Source organism: Marmota marmota, unplaced genomic scaffold, assembly GCF_001458135.2.
Source record: "Marmota marmota marmota unplaced genomic scaffold, marMar, whole genome shotgun sequence".
Taxonomy (NCBI): Eukaryota; Metazoa; Chordata; class Mammalia; order Rodentia; family Sciuridae; genus Marmota; species Marmota marmota.
Genome location: NW_026000005.1, coordinates 39,582,696 through 39,601,373, shown reverse-complemented (window position 1 = coordinate 39,601,373; position 18,678 = coordinate 39,582,696). Strand labels below are relative to the sequence as shown.

At 36.2% G+C, this 18,678-nt stretch overlaps 1 protein-coding gene across 1 annotated transcript in view; it reads right to left on the bottom strand.

Annotated features, from left to right (window-relative positions):
- Acsl3 (acyl-CoA synthetase long chain family member 3) overlaps positions 1-18,678 on the bottom strand; it is a 47,800-nt gene that overhangs the window by 20,861 nt on the left and 8,261 nt on the right. Inside the window, exon 3 of the mRNA XM_015481455.2 lies at positions 5,213-5,630. Coding sequence (XP_015336941.1) covers positions 5,213-5,590 — 378 coding nt within the window. The 5' untranslated portion in view covers positions 5,591-5,630. The remainder of the gene's footprint in view (positions 1-5,212; positions 5,631-18,678) is intronic.

Sequence of the window (18,678 nt, the reverse complement as noted above, 5' to 3'; positions counted from 1 at the left end):
CATGTGGCAAAGAAATCAAATCAAATTTAATTCAAGGGTTTCCTTATATATAGAAAACATAAGTTAAAATCTTTGCAGATTTTGGGGTGGGGATGTGGCTCAAGGGGTAGTGCGCTCGCCTGGCATGCGTGTGGCCTGGGTTCGATCCTCAGCACCACATACACACAAAGATGTGTCTGCCGAAAACTAAAAAAAAAAATCTTTGCAGATTTAAATATAAAGTGAATTCTTTAAACCACTGAGTCTTCTAGTAATTATATTTCTCATAAAGATTTCATTAAGATAACAATATTCACTCCTTAATTTTATCTGACTTGCTCTGAAAATTTTCTAATCCTAACTCTGTACTGTTGTCCCTATGGTTAGCCCAATCCTAGACTAAAACTCATTAAGTTATTCTGCCTTTGTTGTTAAATACTGCTGCAGGGGAAAAAAAAAATCACCTTATTAAATATAGCACACAGATCTCTGCAGCTCACAATCATATTATTTATTCTACCCTAGTATATTCATTTTCTCACCCTCTGAAATATCTTTGAAACCTTCTGTTTACTTCCTCCCTTTCATACATCCATCTGGTCACCCTGTCTCATATTTCACTGAGCAATTAAACAGAAATTCCCTAAGCTTCCTATCATTAAATTTAATAACCTACATTGATCTGTACTTAGACTCTGTAGTCCACATGGCTGAGTATTCCTGTCAAAAGCCAGATTCTGAAAAGCTTACTTCAAAGTCTTCAGAATTTTCATTTCCAGTCCAGACCCTTAACTTGGATACCCATTTTTTTTTACATTCAAGTAGGCTATCTAACAGTCCTACAAAACTCAGCAAGTTTTGAAAAAGAAAAAAAAAAAATTCTCATTCATTGTCCTCCCCGTTTTTTCTCTTGGTCATTCCTGTCAGTATTGTACCATCCCCTCAACTGCTCAACACAAAAATTAGGAGACACTCTCCATGACATTTATCTTCACAACTCGTTTCTAAATCCACCTATAAGTTCTACCAACTCAATCTACAATATATGCTCAGAATCTAGTCATTTCTTTCCACCTCCATCCCTGTCATCCTGGTCCATCTTTCCCCTGAACTCCTACCAATTGGTCAAACTGCCCTCATTCTTTTTCCCTTCAATCCACTTAAATGAGGTCACTCCCCTGTTTAACATTCTGCAGGTTTCCCCTTCCAGCAGCACTAGAGAAGAAACCAAACACCTTACCCTGGCCTAACAAGCAGTAGGGGATCTAGAAGTGACATGCCTCTCTGTATTCCTCTCAAATCCTCTTCCCTGACTACTTCCTATTAATTCACTTTGTCTTCTCTATTCTTCAGACTAGCTAGGCTAGGGCAAGACAGGTATGTAGGGCACTCAGAATCTAAATGCTTTCTTAAATTCTACACCCCAAAGACAGACCTCATTCAACTGAGTAGTGCCTCTGAGACACTACTCTACTCTATCCCACTACAAAGAACTTTCTTTACCCATATCTTTGAAAAGTTGGTTCTTTCTTGTTATTCAGGCCTCAGCTGAATCATAACATACTAAGATGGGATGGTTTTCCTTGATCACCAATCCTCTTTATTTTTTTCACAAAAGATCACATTTCTGTTATCTTATTGTCTCTTTTCCTCCCATGCAAATGTTAAGATCCAGAGAAGAGTAACCACCATAACCTGTTCACTATTGTTAGAGGCCCTCAACAATTATTTGATAAATATGGAATGGATGGTATAATTAAGTACAACTTCATTTTGAGCCCAAGGAAGTCTATCTGTCTCCCCTCTGGCTGGCTGCCTCACTTTTTAAGACTGATTTAAAAAAAAAAAAAAAAAAAAAAAGCCATGCCCATCTGAACATTTAACTACCATAGTTCTGTTGTGATCAACAATCACATACATTCTCTGCCTGTCACTTCTTAAATATTCTTACCTGTGCCCCAATACATGATGTAAACATGGTCAACTTTCCTCACAGCATGGTTATCTGAATGACTTGTCAGGGAATCTTTGAGCAATTATGTCATCAAAACTTAGGGAGGGGATTAAGATGACTCCAAAGATCACTTTCCTCTCTCACACTTGTCTATATTCCTATTTTATGAAAGGTATAACATACATTTATAACATCAATGTTATTCTGACTATAACTTCCTGGAATACATCAACTCAGTAATTTAGTTTTGTTCAGGAACCTATAGTCTTAGATGCTCTGACCATGGTCACTTACTTTAAAAGAAAACTATAAAAATACAATGGTGACAACATAGAGAACATACTATAAGATAAAAGCACACAAATATGTAACCATTCAGGACTCAGAAGGATGACACAGTCTAGTGAGGATCAAGATTTCAGACAGCTGAGTCAAACCTTTTTATTAAGTACTAGGTCTTTTCTTCCTTTCACTATTTGGGAAAGAACTATTCAAAAATTGTACTTTTTCCGGGGGTTAGGGTTGTGGCTCAGTGATAGAGCACTTGCCTGGCATGGGTGAGGCAGTATTCTGTCCATCTACAACTTATCAAGAAAGTCTATCTAGCTTCATTTAGCTTCTATGCACTCTAAATAAAAGATCTTGCTTGAGCAACTTGGTATACCCAATGTGCCTTTCATAAATAAAATGGCAAGAAAAAGAACAAGTTTCAAAGGGAAAACCAAGAAGAGACAGATATAATACCAAACCACAGATCCTGGCCAAGATACCCATTACTTTTTACATGAATTATGATGTTAAAGTTCTTACAAATCGGGAAGTAAATATCACATACATACACATTAAAGGGTAAAAAAAATGACTGGAGGAAGAGGCAACACAAAGGAAGGCACTGAGGAAAAGAAAGTGAGGTCAATTTACAAGGACAGAAATAAGTGTTTCTATTATCTTTTTGGATCAATTTATAAGGAATGTCAGTAAAGTCTTCTGTGAGCACTATGATTATATAATCCTCTAATATGTAACAAATACACAAGAAAAAAATTAAAAGTATTTCAGATATTTAGCTCAAAAAATATCTGAACCAGACGTGTGGTCTTTTCCATTTCTGATATGTTCATTTTTTGCAACTCTTTTCTATTCAGGTTCACATGCATTTTTAAAGTTGCTCTGAAATCCAATCTTCCACAGTTCTTCATTTCAACAAAACATTATTGCTACTGGGACAGTGAGAATCAGGTGATACACACACACACATACACACACACACCTGCCAAGATGTTTATCTTGCTATATAGTTTTATAAAACATAGAGCTTAGAAGAATGGGCAAATAGTCATGAAAAGGCTCACCAAGCCTCAAAATCATAGCAGAATTTGCTCTGTGCCTTTGTTTCTCAGTTGGTGCAAAACAAAGCTATGAAATTCACAAATGGGAATATAGCTCAGTGGTAGAGTGCTAGCCTCACATGCATGAGACCCTGGGTTGGATTCCTACCATCGCAAAAAAAATAAATAAATAAAATAAAATCATTATTTTGAAATAAGGTTTGTAAGGGTATGGTATACAATATTTATAGCTTTGCTTTACCATATCAGATACATCCCAGCTTAAACAAGCCCTAAAAGTGTTGTCTCCCAAAGCCTTCAAGTATGGTAATCATTTTAATGAAAATACTTCATCAAAAGTATATCTTCTAACCCTCCTGCTGAGCTATCTTTGTTTTGATCGGTGGCAGGGTGGCAGGGTAGCAGGCACGATAGACAGAAGTCAGGATACTTAATACCCTGTCATGACAAAGGCTGTTACAACCACAATACAATGGGTTTAACGAGAAACCATGGGCCAGGGAAGCCCAGAATGTTTAACATGCAGCTGAGATACCCACCTCCTCTCCTGTGTGCCACAAGGCAACACAGGGCCAAGAGAAATGCAAGGCTTAGCTAACTGGTGGCCAAGCACACTTTCTTCTCCAGGAAGACCAAAAGAAAATATCTGCTTCATTTATTACACACAAAACCTAAAAATTAATTCAATTTCCCAATGAACTTGATTTCAGACAAGAAAAATATTCCATTTTTTTTAGTCAATCTATATACAACCTTTTGAAGAGTTTGAGGCAAATACTAACAATAGGTGAATCTTCTTGACATAAGGAAACTTAAAAACTTCCTATACTGAATAAAGCCTCATAATATTGTACTACAGACAGAAAAGACTGCTGATTAAAAACAGTATGTCTCGCTGTCTAACCTTTTTTATTTTAGTACAAAAACTTCCTGCTTTGTGGAATCTATGCATACAGCAGGGTCAAATTACCTAACCCATCTCTGCCTCAATGCTATAATCTGAAGAGACATTAATATTAATTCTTAGGGTCATTTAAACTCTAGAAAGTTGATGAATGTAAAGATCTCAAAACAGCTTGGCTCACAAAAAATAACAACAAATGTGATGATCATTATCTCCATATTAAAGATAAAAGAACTGAGGCAAATTTGACTTTTCCAAAGTCACAGACCAGTAAGAGGCAAAGATAAAATTCAAATCTACAGTCTGCATCTGGAGTCCAGGCTTTCCCCCCGCCCCCTGGGAATTGAACCCAGGGGCACCACTATGCTACATCCCCAGCCCGTTTTGGGGGTTTTGTTTTTGTTTTTAATTTTGTGAGAGGGTCTTGAGTTTCCAAGGCCAGCTTGGAACTTGCAATCCTCTTGCTTTGGCTTCCTGGTCACTGGGATTCCAGGCAGGATTCCAGGCTCTTAATAACTATGTTTCTCTAACTCTGGGGACAGCTTGTTCTGTTTCAAATCAATAATGGCAGGTTCCTCTATAGTTATAAAAAGATATTTTTTAAACCATGCAATTGCCATAATCAAAGTATTAAGACATTATGTACCCACAGCAACCCACATGAAAATCAGAAACAGAAGGTCCACACCCAAAACATGGAGGCATCTCAAGTACCCAGGTGCTTCTGGAAACCAGGGAATACAGTTTCATAGCCAAAACTACATGACATTCTATTCTAAGCCCTGTGAGATAATCAGATTCAAAAAAGCCCCAGAGCAGGGGGCATTCTAAATATCTTTCTGAAAATTGCAGAATAAATTAGGTTTATGAGGTTCAGAGAGATGAAAACATAGTCTAGTCCCCTTTCTCCTCCAACATCAGCAAATTCCAGCAGGAGAAGGCTATACTTGTCACTTGTCCCTTGCCACCACTTCTAAAGTACACTGTATTCAGAGGGAAGTCAAAAGCAATGAAATATTACCTTACCTTTTTAAAAAGTTTTCCATTTGGTTGTATTTCATCTTCCTCGTTTAATATTTCACGTGTTCCCAAGAGTCTTTTGTCCTTAAATTTGTTTTTTGCATACATAAAAATTTTATCTAGTGTATCACATCCAGGGTACAATACTGAAACCAAACCATCTAAACTATTAATAGCTCTGTATGCAGACTCAGGGTTTGAATTTACAGGTTTTGCTTTAATTTGGTTTGATTTCTCTTGTCTTGACTCAGATAAAAAATAAAATGGAATATATGTTATAATAGTATAAAGTAATATTATAAAATGTATGAAATACAAAAGAATGGGATTGATAGTCTGTTTTAGCTTCATGGTAGATGATTTTGAAGACAAGTGGTTATTCATAAGTGTTCAAGAAGTAGAATTAACAGGTTTCAACAAAAATCTAGAAGGAAGGAAAATACATTAGTTTGAAATTATTTTAAAATAACTTTAACGAACAGTTCTTCATATTAGTCAAGCAAACAAACTTTCCCAATCAGGCAGGAATTAATATTCTGTCCCCTACCAATATCCTGAAGCTTCTAATAGTCTCATTTGTACCAAATTCAGTAACAATGAAATTAGAGAAGTTTCCACATCACACTGTAAACTGGTGGCCTTTCCAACCTAACCCTTCCCAGTAGTTAAGTAGGGAGCAAGCCAGAAAGGGGTGGGGGACCAAAAATTTACTCATTTCCTGTCCTTTAGCATCCCACTACATTAAAGATGGTAAATATTGTGCATAAATGCCACATTCTTCTCTTTCATGACTCAAGCAGAAGCCATTACTAAATAATCCCTGCACTCTTACCCTGTGAACACCATTCTCACTCTAGCAAGTACTGGAGTTGGCAAACATGTAAAATTCATTTTTCACAGTACTTCTAAATATCTGCCAACTGAGGCAGTAAAATGAAGCAACAAGGCGATAAATTGTGGTCATTTTATACTCTTCATTCATCAAATTTATTGAAACTTTACTGTGTTAGATACTGTTCTAGGATGTGAGCTGCTCTAGCTGCAACATCTGTCACCCTACTGATCACCAGGTTGATTCAGCTCATCTGGCTGATTAGGTGGGTATCCCTTCCCTCCTCACTGCTCCACCTGTGTCCCTCCTGAAGCTGCACGCTCAGTCAAAGAGGATGAAGAGGACAAACTTCCCCAATGAAGGAGGGCTGTTCTTCAATCAAGGGTACAGGAGGAGCTGTGCTTCCCTGATAGAACCTCCAAACAGGCTCTCAAGACACTATTCTAAATATGGGTAATACAATGGTGAACAAAACAGACAAAGTCCCTGCTCTTAAGAGACCCACACTTTTACTGGGAGAGGTAGACAAGCAAATGCATACATGTGTATGTACACATGCCCAATGGTATTAAATGCCATTAGGAAAAATTAAACCCAAGTAAGTGAAAGATAAAATGATGGCGACAATGTTGGAAAGGTAATTTGTATGGAAACTTAGGGAAAGCTTCCCTGGCTCTAAACAGAGACTCAGAAGGAAAAGAGTGTTCCATGTGCCTATGTGGAGATAAAGAGTGCCCAAGGCAGAGGAAATACCATTGTGTGGTACATGGGGAATAATGTCATTCTTGAAAAAAACTGAAGCAAACTACTAACTCGTTGTCTGCCCTGATCCAAATTCTGGACTATGAGTTCACCTCAGCTCCACGTTACAAAAATTCTATTCTAGCAAAGTGTAGTCAAGAGATCTGAGGAATCCCTTCTTTAACCCAATCTCCACTTATAAGACAAGAGTTCTATCCCAGGTGCAGCAGGACAAGAACGGTGAGTACAGATTATTATTTTTTAAGTGCATCATGGAGATATATATATATATATATATATATATATATAACCAGTAGGGTTCATTTTAACATATGAATCAATACACATAACATAGTTCTGTCCATTTCAGTCCTTAGTACTACCCCATTTCCTCCCATCTTCCCTCCCTCTGATCCCCTTCCTCTATTCTATTTATTTTTAATGGATGCAGTTATATATAAAATTGAAATGCATTGTGGTATATTCATACATGCACCTAGCTTAGTTTGATCAACTTCATTCCCCAGTTCTTCCCCTCCTTCTTCCCCCTCCCTCCTTCTTGGTTCCCTTCTTCTACTCTACTGATCTCCCTTCTATTTTCACAAGATCCATTTTGTTCCTTACTTTCTAACTTCCACACATGAAAAAATTATATTTGACTCTCTGAGTCTGGCTTATTTCACTTAGCATGATGCACTCCAGTTCTAACCATTTAACAGTAAATAAAAATTTCATTGTTCTTTATGGATGAGCAAACTCCATTGTGTATATATACCATATTTTCTTTATCCATTCATCTACTGATGCACACCTAGGCTGGTTCCTTAATTTGGCTATCATTGACTGTGTTGCTACAAACAATGGCATGCATGTATTACAACAGTGTGCTGATTTTAGTTCTTTAGGATAAATACCACGGAGTGGAATAGCTGGGTAATATGGTGGTTCTGTTCCTAATCTTTTGAAGGATCCCTATACTGCTTTCCGAAATGATTTTAGTTCGCTTTTAAGGCAGAGGTTCCAGGCAGGTAGAGAAACTCCAAACTGACATCAGTACCTAAATCCATGGCCTAGCATACCACTCATAAGCAGAGAAGAAAAACCAAGCCACTGCCCCAGCCTCCATATCAATGGCATAAAGGTTCTGCACAGGCCAGAGACACAGGCAGCAAGAACAGAAAACTCCTTAGTAATTTCTAAGATTGACTTTATGTGGAACAGAAAATGGAGTAGTTCATGTCTGATGGCACTGTCAAAAATTACAAAGACTTTGGTGGTGAGCAATTAACACGAGGTTGATGGCAACATGAAAGCATTTAAGTAAAAGAATAAGCCAATCAAATTTTTAACAGAAAACCAGGAAGAACCCTCTAAGGTTCCTGAAAAACCCAAAAGACCAGCCTCTGGTACAACCCCTATGAAAAGGCATGTATTTTAAGGAGCTATTTATGGCCCAGAGCTCTGTCCAAAATGATTTTTTTTTTAATTACCCAACAATTAATTAGTAAAGAATAACTGCTGGTTGTGATACCAACAGAGACAGAATACTTACAAACTTAACAAGGAAAGCAGAGAAAGAGACAGTTAAAGTGAACTCTGCTAAAACTGCTGTCACCACTTGAGAAGGGAAGACTGTGTGCGGGCCCAAGAATGTGCCCTCAGAGGAGCAGTATCAGTATACTATGCAAGAAAGAAAAAGCTCAGTGAACTAGTTTAACCAAGTCACTAAGCAAACAAACACCACAATAGCAAGAAGTCCTGGAAGAAAAGGGAGATCACTAATCAGAGTTGTTATACAATACCATCTAAAATGTCCAGTTTACAACACAAAATTATGAGGCATGCAAACAAATAGCAAATATGACACATATAAAATGGAAGCAAGCAGGCAGAAGTTGTCCCTGAGAAGACCCAGACGTCAGACTTAATTTAAAAGAGATCAAAGCATGAATACGTTCAAGGAAATAAAGAAAACTATGCTTTAAAAATTAAAAATCCAATTCTCTTACAAGATAAGAAACACCTCCAAATTTGCTCATGTACAACTGGGGAGAAGCTAGGACTCCAAATGGGGCCCAGGTTCTGTTCACCCTCCCAGGCTGTTTTCTTAGACAACATATTGTATAATATTTTGAAGACCAGTCCAAAGAATATGGATCATTGCCATAAAGGTCATGGAGAGACAATGAAGGTCTCCATTCAGGAAAATGGCACATAAAACAAATGGTCTTGCTATTTTGAGGACATCAGAGTACAAAAAAAAAAAAAAAAAATGTACACTAATAACCAGGAGAATGATATTATTTAACTAAGTACTCTGAAATTTATTTTCTGTATTTTTATTGGTGCATCATAATTATACCCAATGGGGGGATTTGTTGTTACATATTCATACATACACAAAAATTTGGCCAATATTATTCCCCAGTATTTCCCCGTTCCTTCCCTTCCACCCTTCCCCTAGTCCCTTTCTTCTACTCTATTGATCTCCCTTTGACTTTCATGAGATTCCACCACCACCACCTTTCTTGTCCTCTATCCTCTCTAGCTTCCACATGAGAATAAAACATATGACCTTTGACGTTCTGACTTATTGCACTTAAAATAACATTCTCAAGCTCCATCCATTTTCCTGCAAATGACCTAATTTCATTCTTCTTTGTGGCTGAATAAAATTCCATTTTATATTACACACCACATTTTCTTTATCCATTCATCCATTGATGAGCACCTAGTCTGGTTACATAGTTTGGCTGTTGTGAATTGTGCTACTATAAACATGGGAACATATGTATCACTGTAGTATGATGACTTTAATTCTTCAGGATAAATACTGAGGACTAGTACAGCTGGATCATATGTAGTTCCATTCCTAGTCTTTTGAGGAACCTACATACTCATTTCCTTAGTAGATGTACTAATTTTATCCTACCAACAAATGTTCCTTTTTCTCCACATCATTTCCAACATTTATATTTTTTATATTCTTAACGGCAGCCATTCTAACTGGAATAAGATGAAATCTCAGTGTAATTTTGATTTGAAGTTCCCTAATTGTTAAAGATGTTGAACTTTTTGTCTATGTTTGTTGATCACTTGTATTTCTTCTTTGAGAAAGAAATACAAATCAGTTTAGTTCATTTGCCCATTTATTACTTAGGTTGTCTGTTTGGGATTTTGTTTTGTTTTTTGAGTTCTTTATATGCCCTAGATATCAATCCTGTCAGAAGAGTAGCTGACAAATATTTTCTCCCATTCTTAGCTGTTTCCTTTGTTGTATAGAAGCTTTTCAATTTGATGTCATCCTACTTATTAATTCTGGGCATTATTTCCTGAGCTTTAGATGTTGCCTGTGCCTATATATTGGGAGTGCTAACCCTACATTTTCTTTAGGAATTGCATAGTTTCTCTCTAATTCCTAGGTTTTTGATCCATTTTTTTTAGTTGATTTTTGTGCAAGGTAAGAGATAAGGATCTAGTCTCATCATTGTACATGTTTTCCCAACGTCATTTATTTAAAAGTTTGTCTTTTCTCCAATGTATGTTTTGGGCACCTCTGTCAAGGATCAGATGACTACGTGTGTGGGTTTGTCTCTGCCTTCTGTTGTGTAGCTTGATCTATGTGTCTATTTTATGTTACTATAGCTCCATAGTATATAATTTGAAGTCAGGTATTATGATGCTTTGAGCATTGCTTTTTTGGCTTAGAACTGCTTTGGCTATTCAGGGTCTTTTATTCTTCCAAATTAATTTAGGACTGTTTTTTCCAGTTCTGTGAAGAATGTCATTGGCATTGTGATGAGGACTGCACTGAATCGGTATATTGCTTTTGTAATATGGTCACTTTAATTATATTAATTCTTCCCATTTACAAACATGGGAGGTCTTTCTATCTTATTATATCTTCAATTTTTTTCTTCAGCATTTTGGTTTTCATCATAAAGGACTTTCACCTCCTTGGTTAGATTTATTTCCAGGTTTGCTTGATTTCTGTTTGGATTTTTTGAGGTTATTTTGAGTGGGATTATTTTTCTGATTTCTTTCTCAGCAGATTGTTGGTATATAAAAAAAACTATTGATTTTTGTAGGTTTGTATGTATATTAAGCTATTTTGCTTAATTTGTTAGCTATAGCAATCTCCTAGTAGAACTTTTTTTTTTGACCTTCTAAATATAGAACTATATCATCTGCAAACGCAGTAATTTAAATTCTTCCTTTTCTATTTATCCCTTTATTTCCTTGTTTTGCCTAATTACTCTGGCTAGAATTTCTAGTACTATATTGAATAAGAGTGGTGAGAGTGGACATCCTTTTCTTGTTCCAGATTTTAAAGCAAATGCTTTCCGTTTTCCCCCATTCACTATGACCTGACTTTGTTGTATACAGCCTTTATGATGTTAAGTTCCTTTGATGCCTAATTTCTTCAGTGCATTTTCATGAATGGGTGCTGAATTTTGTCAAAGGCTACTGAGATGACTAAGTGATTTTTGTCCATGATTCTATTTATGTGGTGAATTACATTTATTGACTTGCATATATTAAGCCATCAATGCAACCTTGGAATAAAACCTACTTGGTTATGATGTACAATCTTCTTAGTATGTTATTGAATATAATTTGCTAGTATTTTATTAAGGATTTTTTATTTATTAAGGATTTTTCATTAGGCATACTGGTCTTTAGTTTTCTTTCCTTGATGTATCCTTATCTGAGTTGGGTATTAGGGTGATACTGGCCTCATAAAATGAATCTGGAAGTGTCCTATCCCTTTTTATTTAATGGAATTATTTGAGGAGCACTGGCATTAGTTCTTCTTTAAATGTCTGGTAGAATTCACCTGAGAATTCATCGGTCCTGGACTTTTCTTTGTTGGAAGGCTTTTATTATTGCTTCTACCTCACTGCAAGTCATTGGGCTGTTTAGGCTTTCTCTGTCCTCTTGATTCAACTGTGGCAGGTCATGCGTCTATAAATGTATCCAATTCTTCTAGTGGAGTGTAGGTTTCCAAAATAGTCCCTAATCATCCTCTGGATTTCTCTGATGTCTGTGGTGATTTCTCCTCTTTCATTTATTTTTTTAATATTTATTTTATAGTTGTAGTTGGACACATAACTTTATTTTATTTATTTATATATGGTGCTGAGGATCAAACTCAGGGCCTTGCACATTCGAGGCTAGCACTCCACCACTGAGCCATAACCCCAGCCCCTCCTCTTTCATTTCTAATTTCATTAATTTGGGTCTTCTTTTTCTTTTGGTTAGTTTAGCTAAGGACTTATCAATCTCGTTTATCTTTCTGTTTTCTGAAATTTAACTTTGCAAGTTTGCATTTTGAACTTAAAATATCATGATTTAACTTAAAAACTATTCATAAAATCATAAGAAATCCACTAAAAAGCAATTCAAATACAGGATTCAGCAAGATTGTAGGGATACAAGATTGTGTTATTATGAAAGAATGATATAGATAGTGCATATTTGGTCTTTATTCCTGGTTCCTGGCACAGAAGTCCTAAAATCCTTGGAGTTTCTGAGTGATAAGGGAGGGATAAGGGTCTTTTATTATTCCATAACACACACTTTACCTCAAATTTTATTAATGAAGTGACTGTTGGAGGATGGGGGCTAGTTACCACAAGGGGCTAGTTGCTAGTAGCTACATGACTAGAACTGGAGCTTTCAACCCTATCTCTTACCTATGGGGAATAATGACGGGCTGGAGATTGAGCTAATACCAATGTCCAATGATTTCATCAATTATGTAACAGAATCTGTAAAAATCCTAAACAATGTGCTATAGAGTGGCACACCGCAGTTCCACATGTACTAAAGCCCTGCACTCCAGAGACCCTTCGAGACTTCAACCTATGTACTTGGTCATGTGGCTTCATCTGTATCCTTTATTATATTCTTTATAATAAACTGGCAATTGGAAATAAAGTGTTTCCTTGAGTATATTACAGCAAATTATCAAACTTGACAAGAAGGCTAGCTCCCAATTTTTGTAGCCACATCAGACAGCAGTGTGGGTGACCTGGGGACCCACTACTTGTAATTAGTGTCTGAAGGACAAGGACAATCTTGTCAGAATGAGTCCTTAACCTACAAAACATGTGCTAACTCTGGGTAGTTGTCAGAACTAAAGTAAAATGTACCCAAGTGGTATCCAGAGAACTGGAGAAGTGTTTGATGTAGAAAATCCATACATTTGGTGTCAGAAATGTTCTGACAAGAGATAAGAGACATCCTTTTACCTTTAAGGATGCATAAGCTAAGAACTGATAAACAATGCTAAAATAAAAGCAAAGATAGTTTTACTTGGTACAAAACAAATTTGCCAATCAAGAAACACAGGCTCAGAACAAGCATCCACCAAAGAAAGTGAACTTGGTCTTTTTTAACCATAAGTGGATCCATGCAGCTTGGCATCATTCTTTGGGGGAGGTAAGCAGGACTGAGATAAGTTGGAAACTGATGCAAATTAGTGGTGGTAAAAATGTTTAAGTCCACTGAAAATGCCAGGTCAGGAGGCAAAACTGAACTCTGTTATTTCTCCATTCTTGCAAGATATTAGGTTTGGGAAAATAGCTCCCTCTGGTGGAATCAATTTCTAACATGATATCTGTGTGGTCATCTACCTCTTTTCAGCAAATCTCTGGCTCAGAAAAGGATTTCTGCTCTCCTATTGTAGTTTCTACAATCTCCTCTGTGTATAGTGGGGCCTGGGCGGTGGCGGGGGAGTGGTATTAGGGATTGAACCCTGGGCATTCTGCCACTAAACTATATCCCTAGCCCTTCATATCTTTTATTTTGAGACAGGATCTCACCAAGTTGCCAAAGCTGACCTAAAACTTGCAATTCTTCTGCCTTAGCCTCCAGAGTAACTGGGATTACTCGTGTGTACCACAGCACCCAGCTTCCATTTTGATTTTTATATTCTACTATCAGATAAATATAGAAAAGTCAATTTATGTTTATATACTAGCAATGACAAATAAGAAAATGAAATTAAAGTAACAATTTATAATATCAGAAATAATACTTAAATAATAATACTTATATAATAATACTTTTAAATAATACTTAGATAATAATACTCTTAACTATATCAAGAACTATAAAATTTGTACCCTGAAAACCACAAAACATTGTTCAAGGATATTAAAGAAGATCTAAATAAATAGAAAAATATCCCCTGTTCACAGACTAGAAGATTTAATGTTAAAATGGCAATATGCCTTGGGGCTGTAGCTGTAGCTCAGTGGCAGAGTACTTGCCTAGCATGTGTGAGGCTCTGGGGTCGATCACCAGCACCGCATACAAAAATAAATAATAAAAATAATAATAATAAATGGCAATATGCCTCAAATCAATATATAGACTCATTAAAATTTCAGCTTTTTTTTCAGAAACTGGTAAATTGATCCTATACAATTCATATGGAATCTCAAATTATCTAATATAGCTAAAACAATTAAAAAAGAAGAATGAACTTGAAGGACCTATATATTTTCATTCCAAAACTTATCACAAAGCAACTGTAATCATCACAATGAGGGTATTAGGAAAAGGACAGACATACTGATCAGTGGAACAGATCTTCAAGTCCAGAAATAAACACTTATATTATGGACAACTGGATTTCAAAAGGGTGACAGTATTTAGAGAAAGAACAGTCTTTTCAACAAATGACACTAAAACAAATAAATATCAACATAAGAGAATAAAGTTGGACCTCCTTCCTTATACCATATAAAAAAATTAACAATAATGGATCATAGGCATAATATAAAATAAATCATAGGTTAAAATATAAAACTTTTGTAAGTATTAATCACTGAGCATAAATAGCACTTCAGGAAGAATGCAGTAAAAAGCACAAATAACAATTTATTAAAATCATGAAAATTAAGTGAGGACAGGGATAGGAAAAAAGGGGCTTGAACAAGTACCAGAAGCAGCATGTGTTCAGGAAGCAATATGTAAACCAGGCCCAGTACACATCTGTAATCCCAGCTACCCAGGTGAAGTAAGACGGAGGTGGAATTTTTATTTTAGAAAAATTAGGTAGAATTATAAATCTTTGGCAAATTGCACCCTATTTATTGGCTATAGAAAAATGTAAAGAACTTAGAAATCTAGTCAAGGGCAATTTTTCATATTTCTACATTTGTATTAACTCTGAAAAGTAAACAGATCTGTCAATCTTTTCTTTCTAGGTTGCCAGTCTAACTGGTTTTATCTATCCAAAGATTAAGCTAATAGACTCATATTTTTTCTAGTATTTACATAATTTTTCATCCAGATTTTTAAAAAAATTTTTTTAGTTGTTGATGGGTCATACTTTATTCATTTATTTATATGTGATGCTGAGAATCAAACCCAGTGCCTCACACATGAGGTAAGGGCTCTACCACTTAGCCACAGCCCCAGCCCTTCATCCAGATTTTTAAACAGACTTTACTTTCCTATAAAGAAGGTTTTTTTTCTCAAGAACCTCCTAAACTTCTCCCAGTTAACCAAAATACCACTTTCACTAAAAACTTCTCATTTACCCTTGGATATTTATAACAGCTATTCTGTCTCTCTGATCTATTTTTCTACTGCTTTGCTAATATTTTACTACTCTGAATATAGATTTACAACAGTGTCTCTCAAACATGGTCCATGTACTAACCAATTACACTATCAGAATTACCTTAGAGGTTATTTGAAATAAGGTTTACTCAAATATGCCTCTTCCTTACCACCCCAACAGCTATAAAATGCAAACTCTAGTGGCATGCGTATCTTCAAATAGAAACCACGTGAGTTTTATGTATAATAATGCTTGGGAACTACAATTTTAAAGACCCATATTTTTCAAATTTTTCTCACCAATTCTTCTCCTCCATAAACTTTAAAGATTTAACAGTTTTGTAAGTTGAAACAATTTGAAAATCAAAAGGAAAACAAGACTGGGGGGGAAAAGTAACAATGACAAAATATGAAAAGTGTCCATAAATTTAAAAAGCAACAAGAGGAAAACTGGGCTGTAGAGAAAGAAAATGCAGATGGCTAATACTCACATGACAATGTGCTTTCTTTACTTTGTAAGCAAGTGCAAAGTGAGGAAGGGAACATGAGCAAGAAGGCTAACCAGAGATGTCTGGCACACTTCCCTCCAGAGCAAAGTACCAAAACAAGGAAAAACCAGGAACTATTCCACTGGAATGTCTGAGGCAGAGCACCTGAGTGCAATGTGGATGTGACAGAGATGTTGTAAAGCACAGAAACACAAAACAGCCTCATAAAGAAGGAAGTTAAGCACAAAGCAGCTACCATCCTGTCTGTGGAGATCAACCCTGAACCAAGAACTTGACCAAGTGGGGAATTCCCCCACACACCACAAATACCTAAGGCATTTGCTGTTGGAAAAGCCTGCAATCTTTACAAGCCTCCTAGTTACTACAGCACTGCATTGCCCTGGATAAAGGGCACAGTACATCCCCCACCCTGCCAACCCCAACCAGGATCCTGATGCATAGCTCTATCTGGAGAATCCACCCACACAGGGTCCCATGAAACAGCAGGGCAGCTGCACCCAGCAGCTTCACTGACCCAGCCTTGGGAATCTTCCAGGTACCCCACCTACCCAACCTTAACTCCAGAAAAGAGTGTGGCAGCCCACACTGGGCAGTTTGGCCCACAGAGGCCCCAGGAACAAATGGAAAGGAGAGAGAGGACAAAGGGAACTGAGATTGTTTCTAATAATGTGATTATAATGATTCATCAGGGAATTAAGTTAAGGAAGGCAAGCAAGCACACTCATCAGCCTGAGGAGACAGTTTATCAAAAGACAGAATCAATAAACTTAGATCCTGGGTCACATTAGAACCATAAGAGGTGACAGTCTGAGACCAATCCTTTAAATTCCGATTACAGAGAACGAGAGTTGGGTTCCTGTGGAGATCCAGGTTATGATCAGGAAGAAGGGGGTAACAAATGCAAAATGGAATACAAAATCACTTAAAGGCAGGCTGTCAAGGAAGTGAAGACCAGAGTATTGGAAAGACACTGAAATCATTCATCTCTAGAGTAACAGGAAGCCTATTATTCTGGTATTCAGCTATTTAAGGCTTTAGAAGGAAGAAGGAGGTATAGATGACTACATCAAGAAGGGGTAGTAAGTGGCCCAGTCTAAAGGCAAAGCTTGGAAGATATGGAAGTATTGTTTCAGTGACCAAAAAAAGAAAAAAATAAACAACTAAAAGAGGAAAACAATCTAAAGATCTACTTATCAAAGAATAACTGAGAAACTAAATGGACTGTGATGCAGCCACTTATAGAGATTTATAGGTACAATCATCCCTGTATATTAATGGGTTCTTCATCCACAGATTCAAACAACCATGGTTGAATATATTGAAACAACTTTTAATTGTGTCTAAACTGAAAAAATTATATTTTTGTCATTATTCTCCAGTCAGTAAAGTTAAAACAACTATCTACATAGCATCACATTGTATTAGGTATTCTAAGTAATTTACAGACTATTTAAAATATATAGGAGGATGTGCACAGGTAATATACAAATAGCCCCTTCTGTAAGAAATTTAAGCATCCTCATATTTTGGTATGTACAGAGGTCTCAGAACAAATTCCCTGATGATACTGAAGGAAGAGTATACATGCATTGGCCCAGAAGGAGTCTATATCTTGCTCATTTTAGTGAAAGGGCAAGAAAAGAAAAATGCATACACAGGTACACTAGGTTATATGACTGACCATAGTGGAAAAAATAAACAAGTCAAGATTTTAAAGCAACTATCTCTAAATATATAAATGCGGGTCAAAGTATATTAATCTTGCATCACGAAAAATATAATAACTCCCTTCTTTACTATTCTCAGAATTGCTCATTAAAATAACAAGAAGAGTCAAGTTTAAAAGCATTAAAAGAAAATGACCTATTATTATTCATAAAATGATAGATGAGCAAACACCAATTCTTAAAATGTGAAACTGTGTGATAATAGATAGCTAGGTTCAAACACTTCAAATGTGTTTTTAAAATGTCCTATGTAAATGATCAGCTGCATTATGTCAAGAGTTTACATCTTGTATCACTTTAATTAGTAATTGTCTAAAATCTTAATAATCAAATAGTAAGGAAGATCTTTCTCTGTGTGACCTCTATTATTTGAGATACAAGAGTCTTGGAAGGAATGAAGAATACAAAAGCCTTCGAAAAAATGAAGGAGCAGAAGGATTTTGTGTCATTGACAGAAAAGTGAGGACAAATCTTTGGATTATGGAAACAACTATACATAAAATAAGGAAGATTAACGTCCACCCACAAAATTGCTCTCAAATGATACATTTTCAGAGTGTATAAAAATGATGTTAAGTAAAGTTTTACGCTAAACGGTTACTAAAGAGTATTAATAGTATCACAGTCCCACCACCTGCTCATTTTTTAAAAGAAAAAAATTTGCTGTACTTTCTTATCTGAAAACAGAGATGGCATGTTTTAGTAACAGAAAAATGGTGACTAGGGATCATATTTATATGTATATCAAATGGTTCTACTTACTAAGATCTGTTTGTAGCTAAAGGGAGACATTTCAAGATCATTGTAAGCTTGAAAGATGCAGCACAATACCTCAATCCAAACTTGGTAGATCTGTGAAATTATTCTCTACAAAGTTGGTGAACTGAGCAAAGAAAGAGGAGTCACCCTCAGAATTGAAGACATTTGCAGTATCCACAGGATAGAAATAAAAGTCATTAAATTCATTCTATAGCAAAAGGGTCTTCTGGGTCCCTATAAATGCAACCAACAACTCTTATTTGCAATCTCGAAAGTTTCTTTAGAGTAGCACCATAGTTCTAGTGAAAATATTCACTTATCTATCCC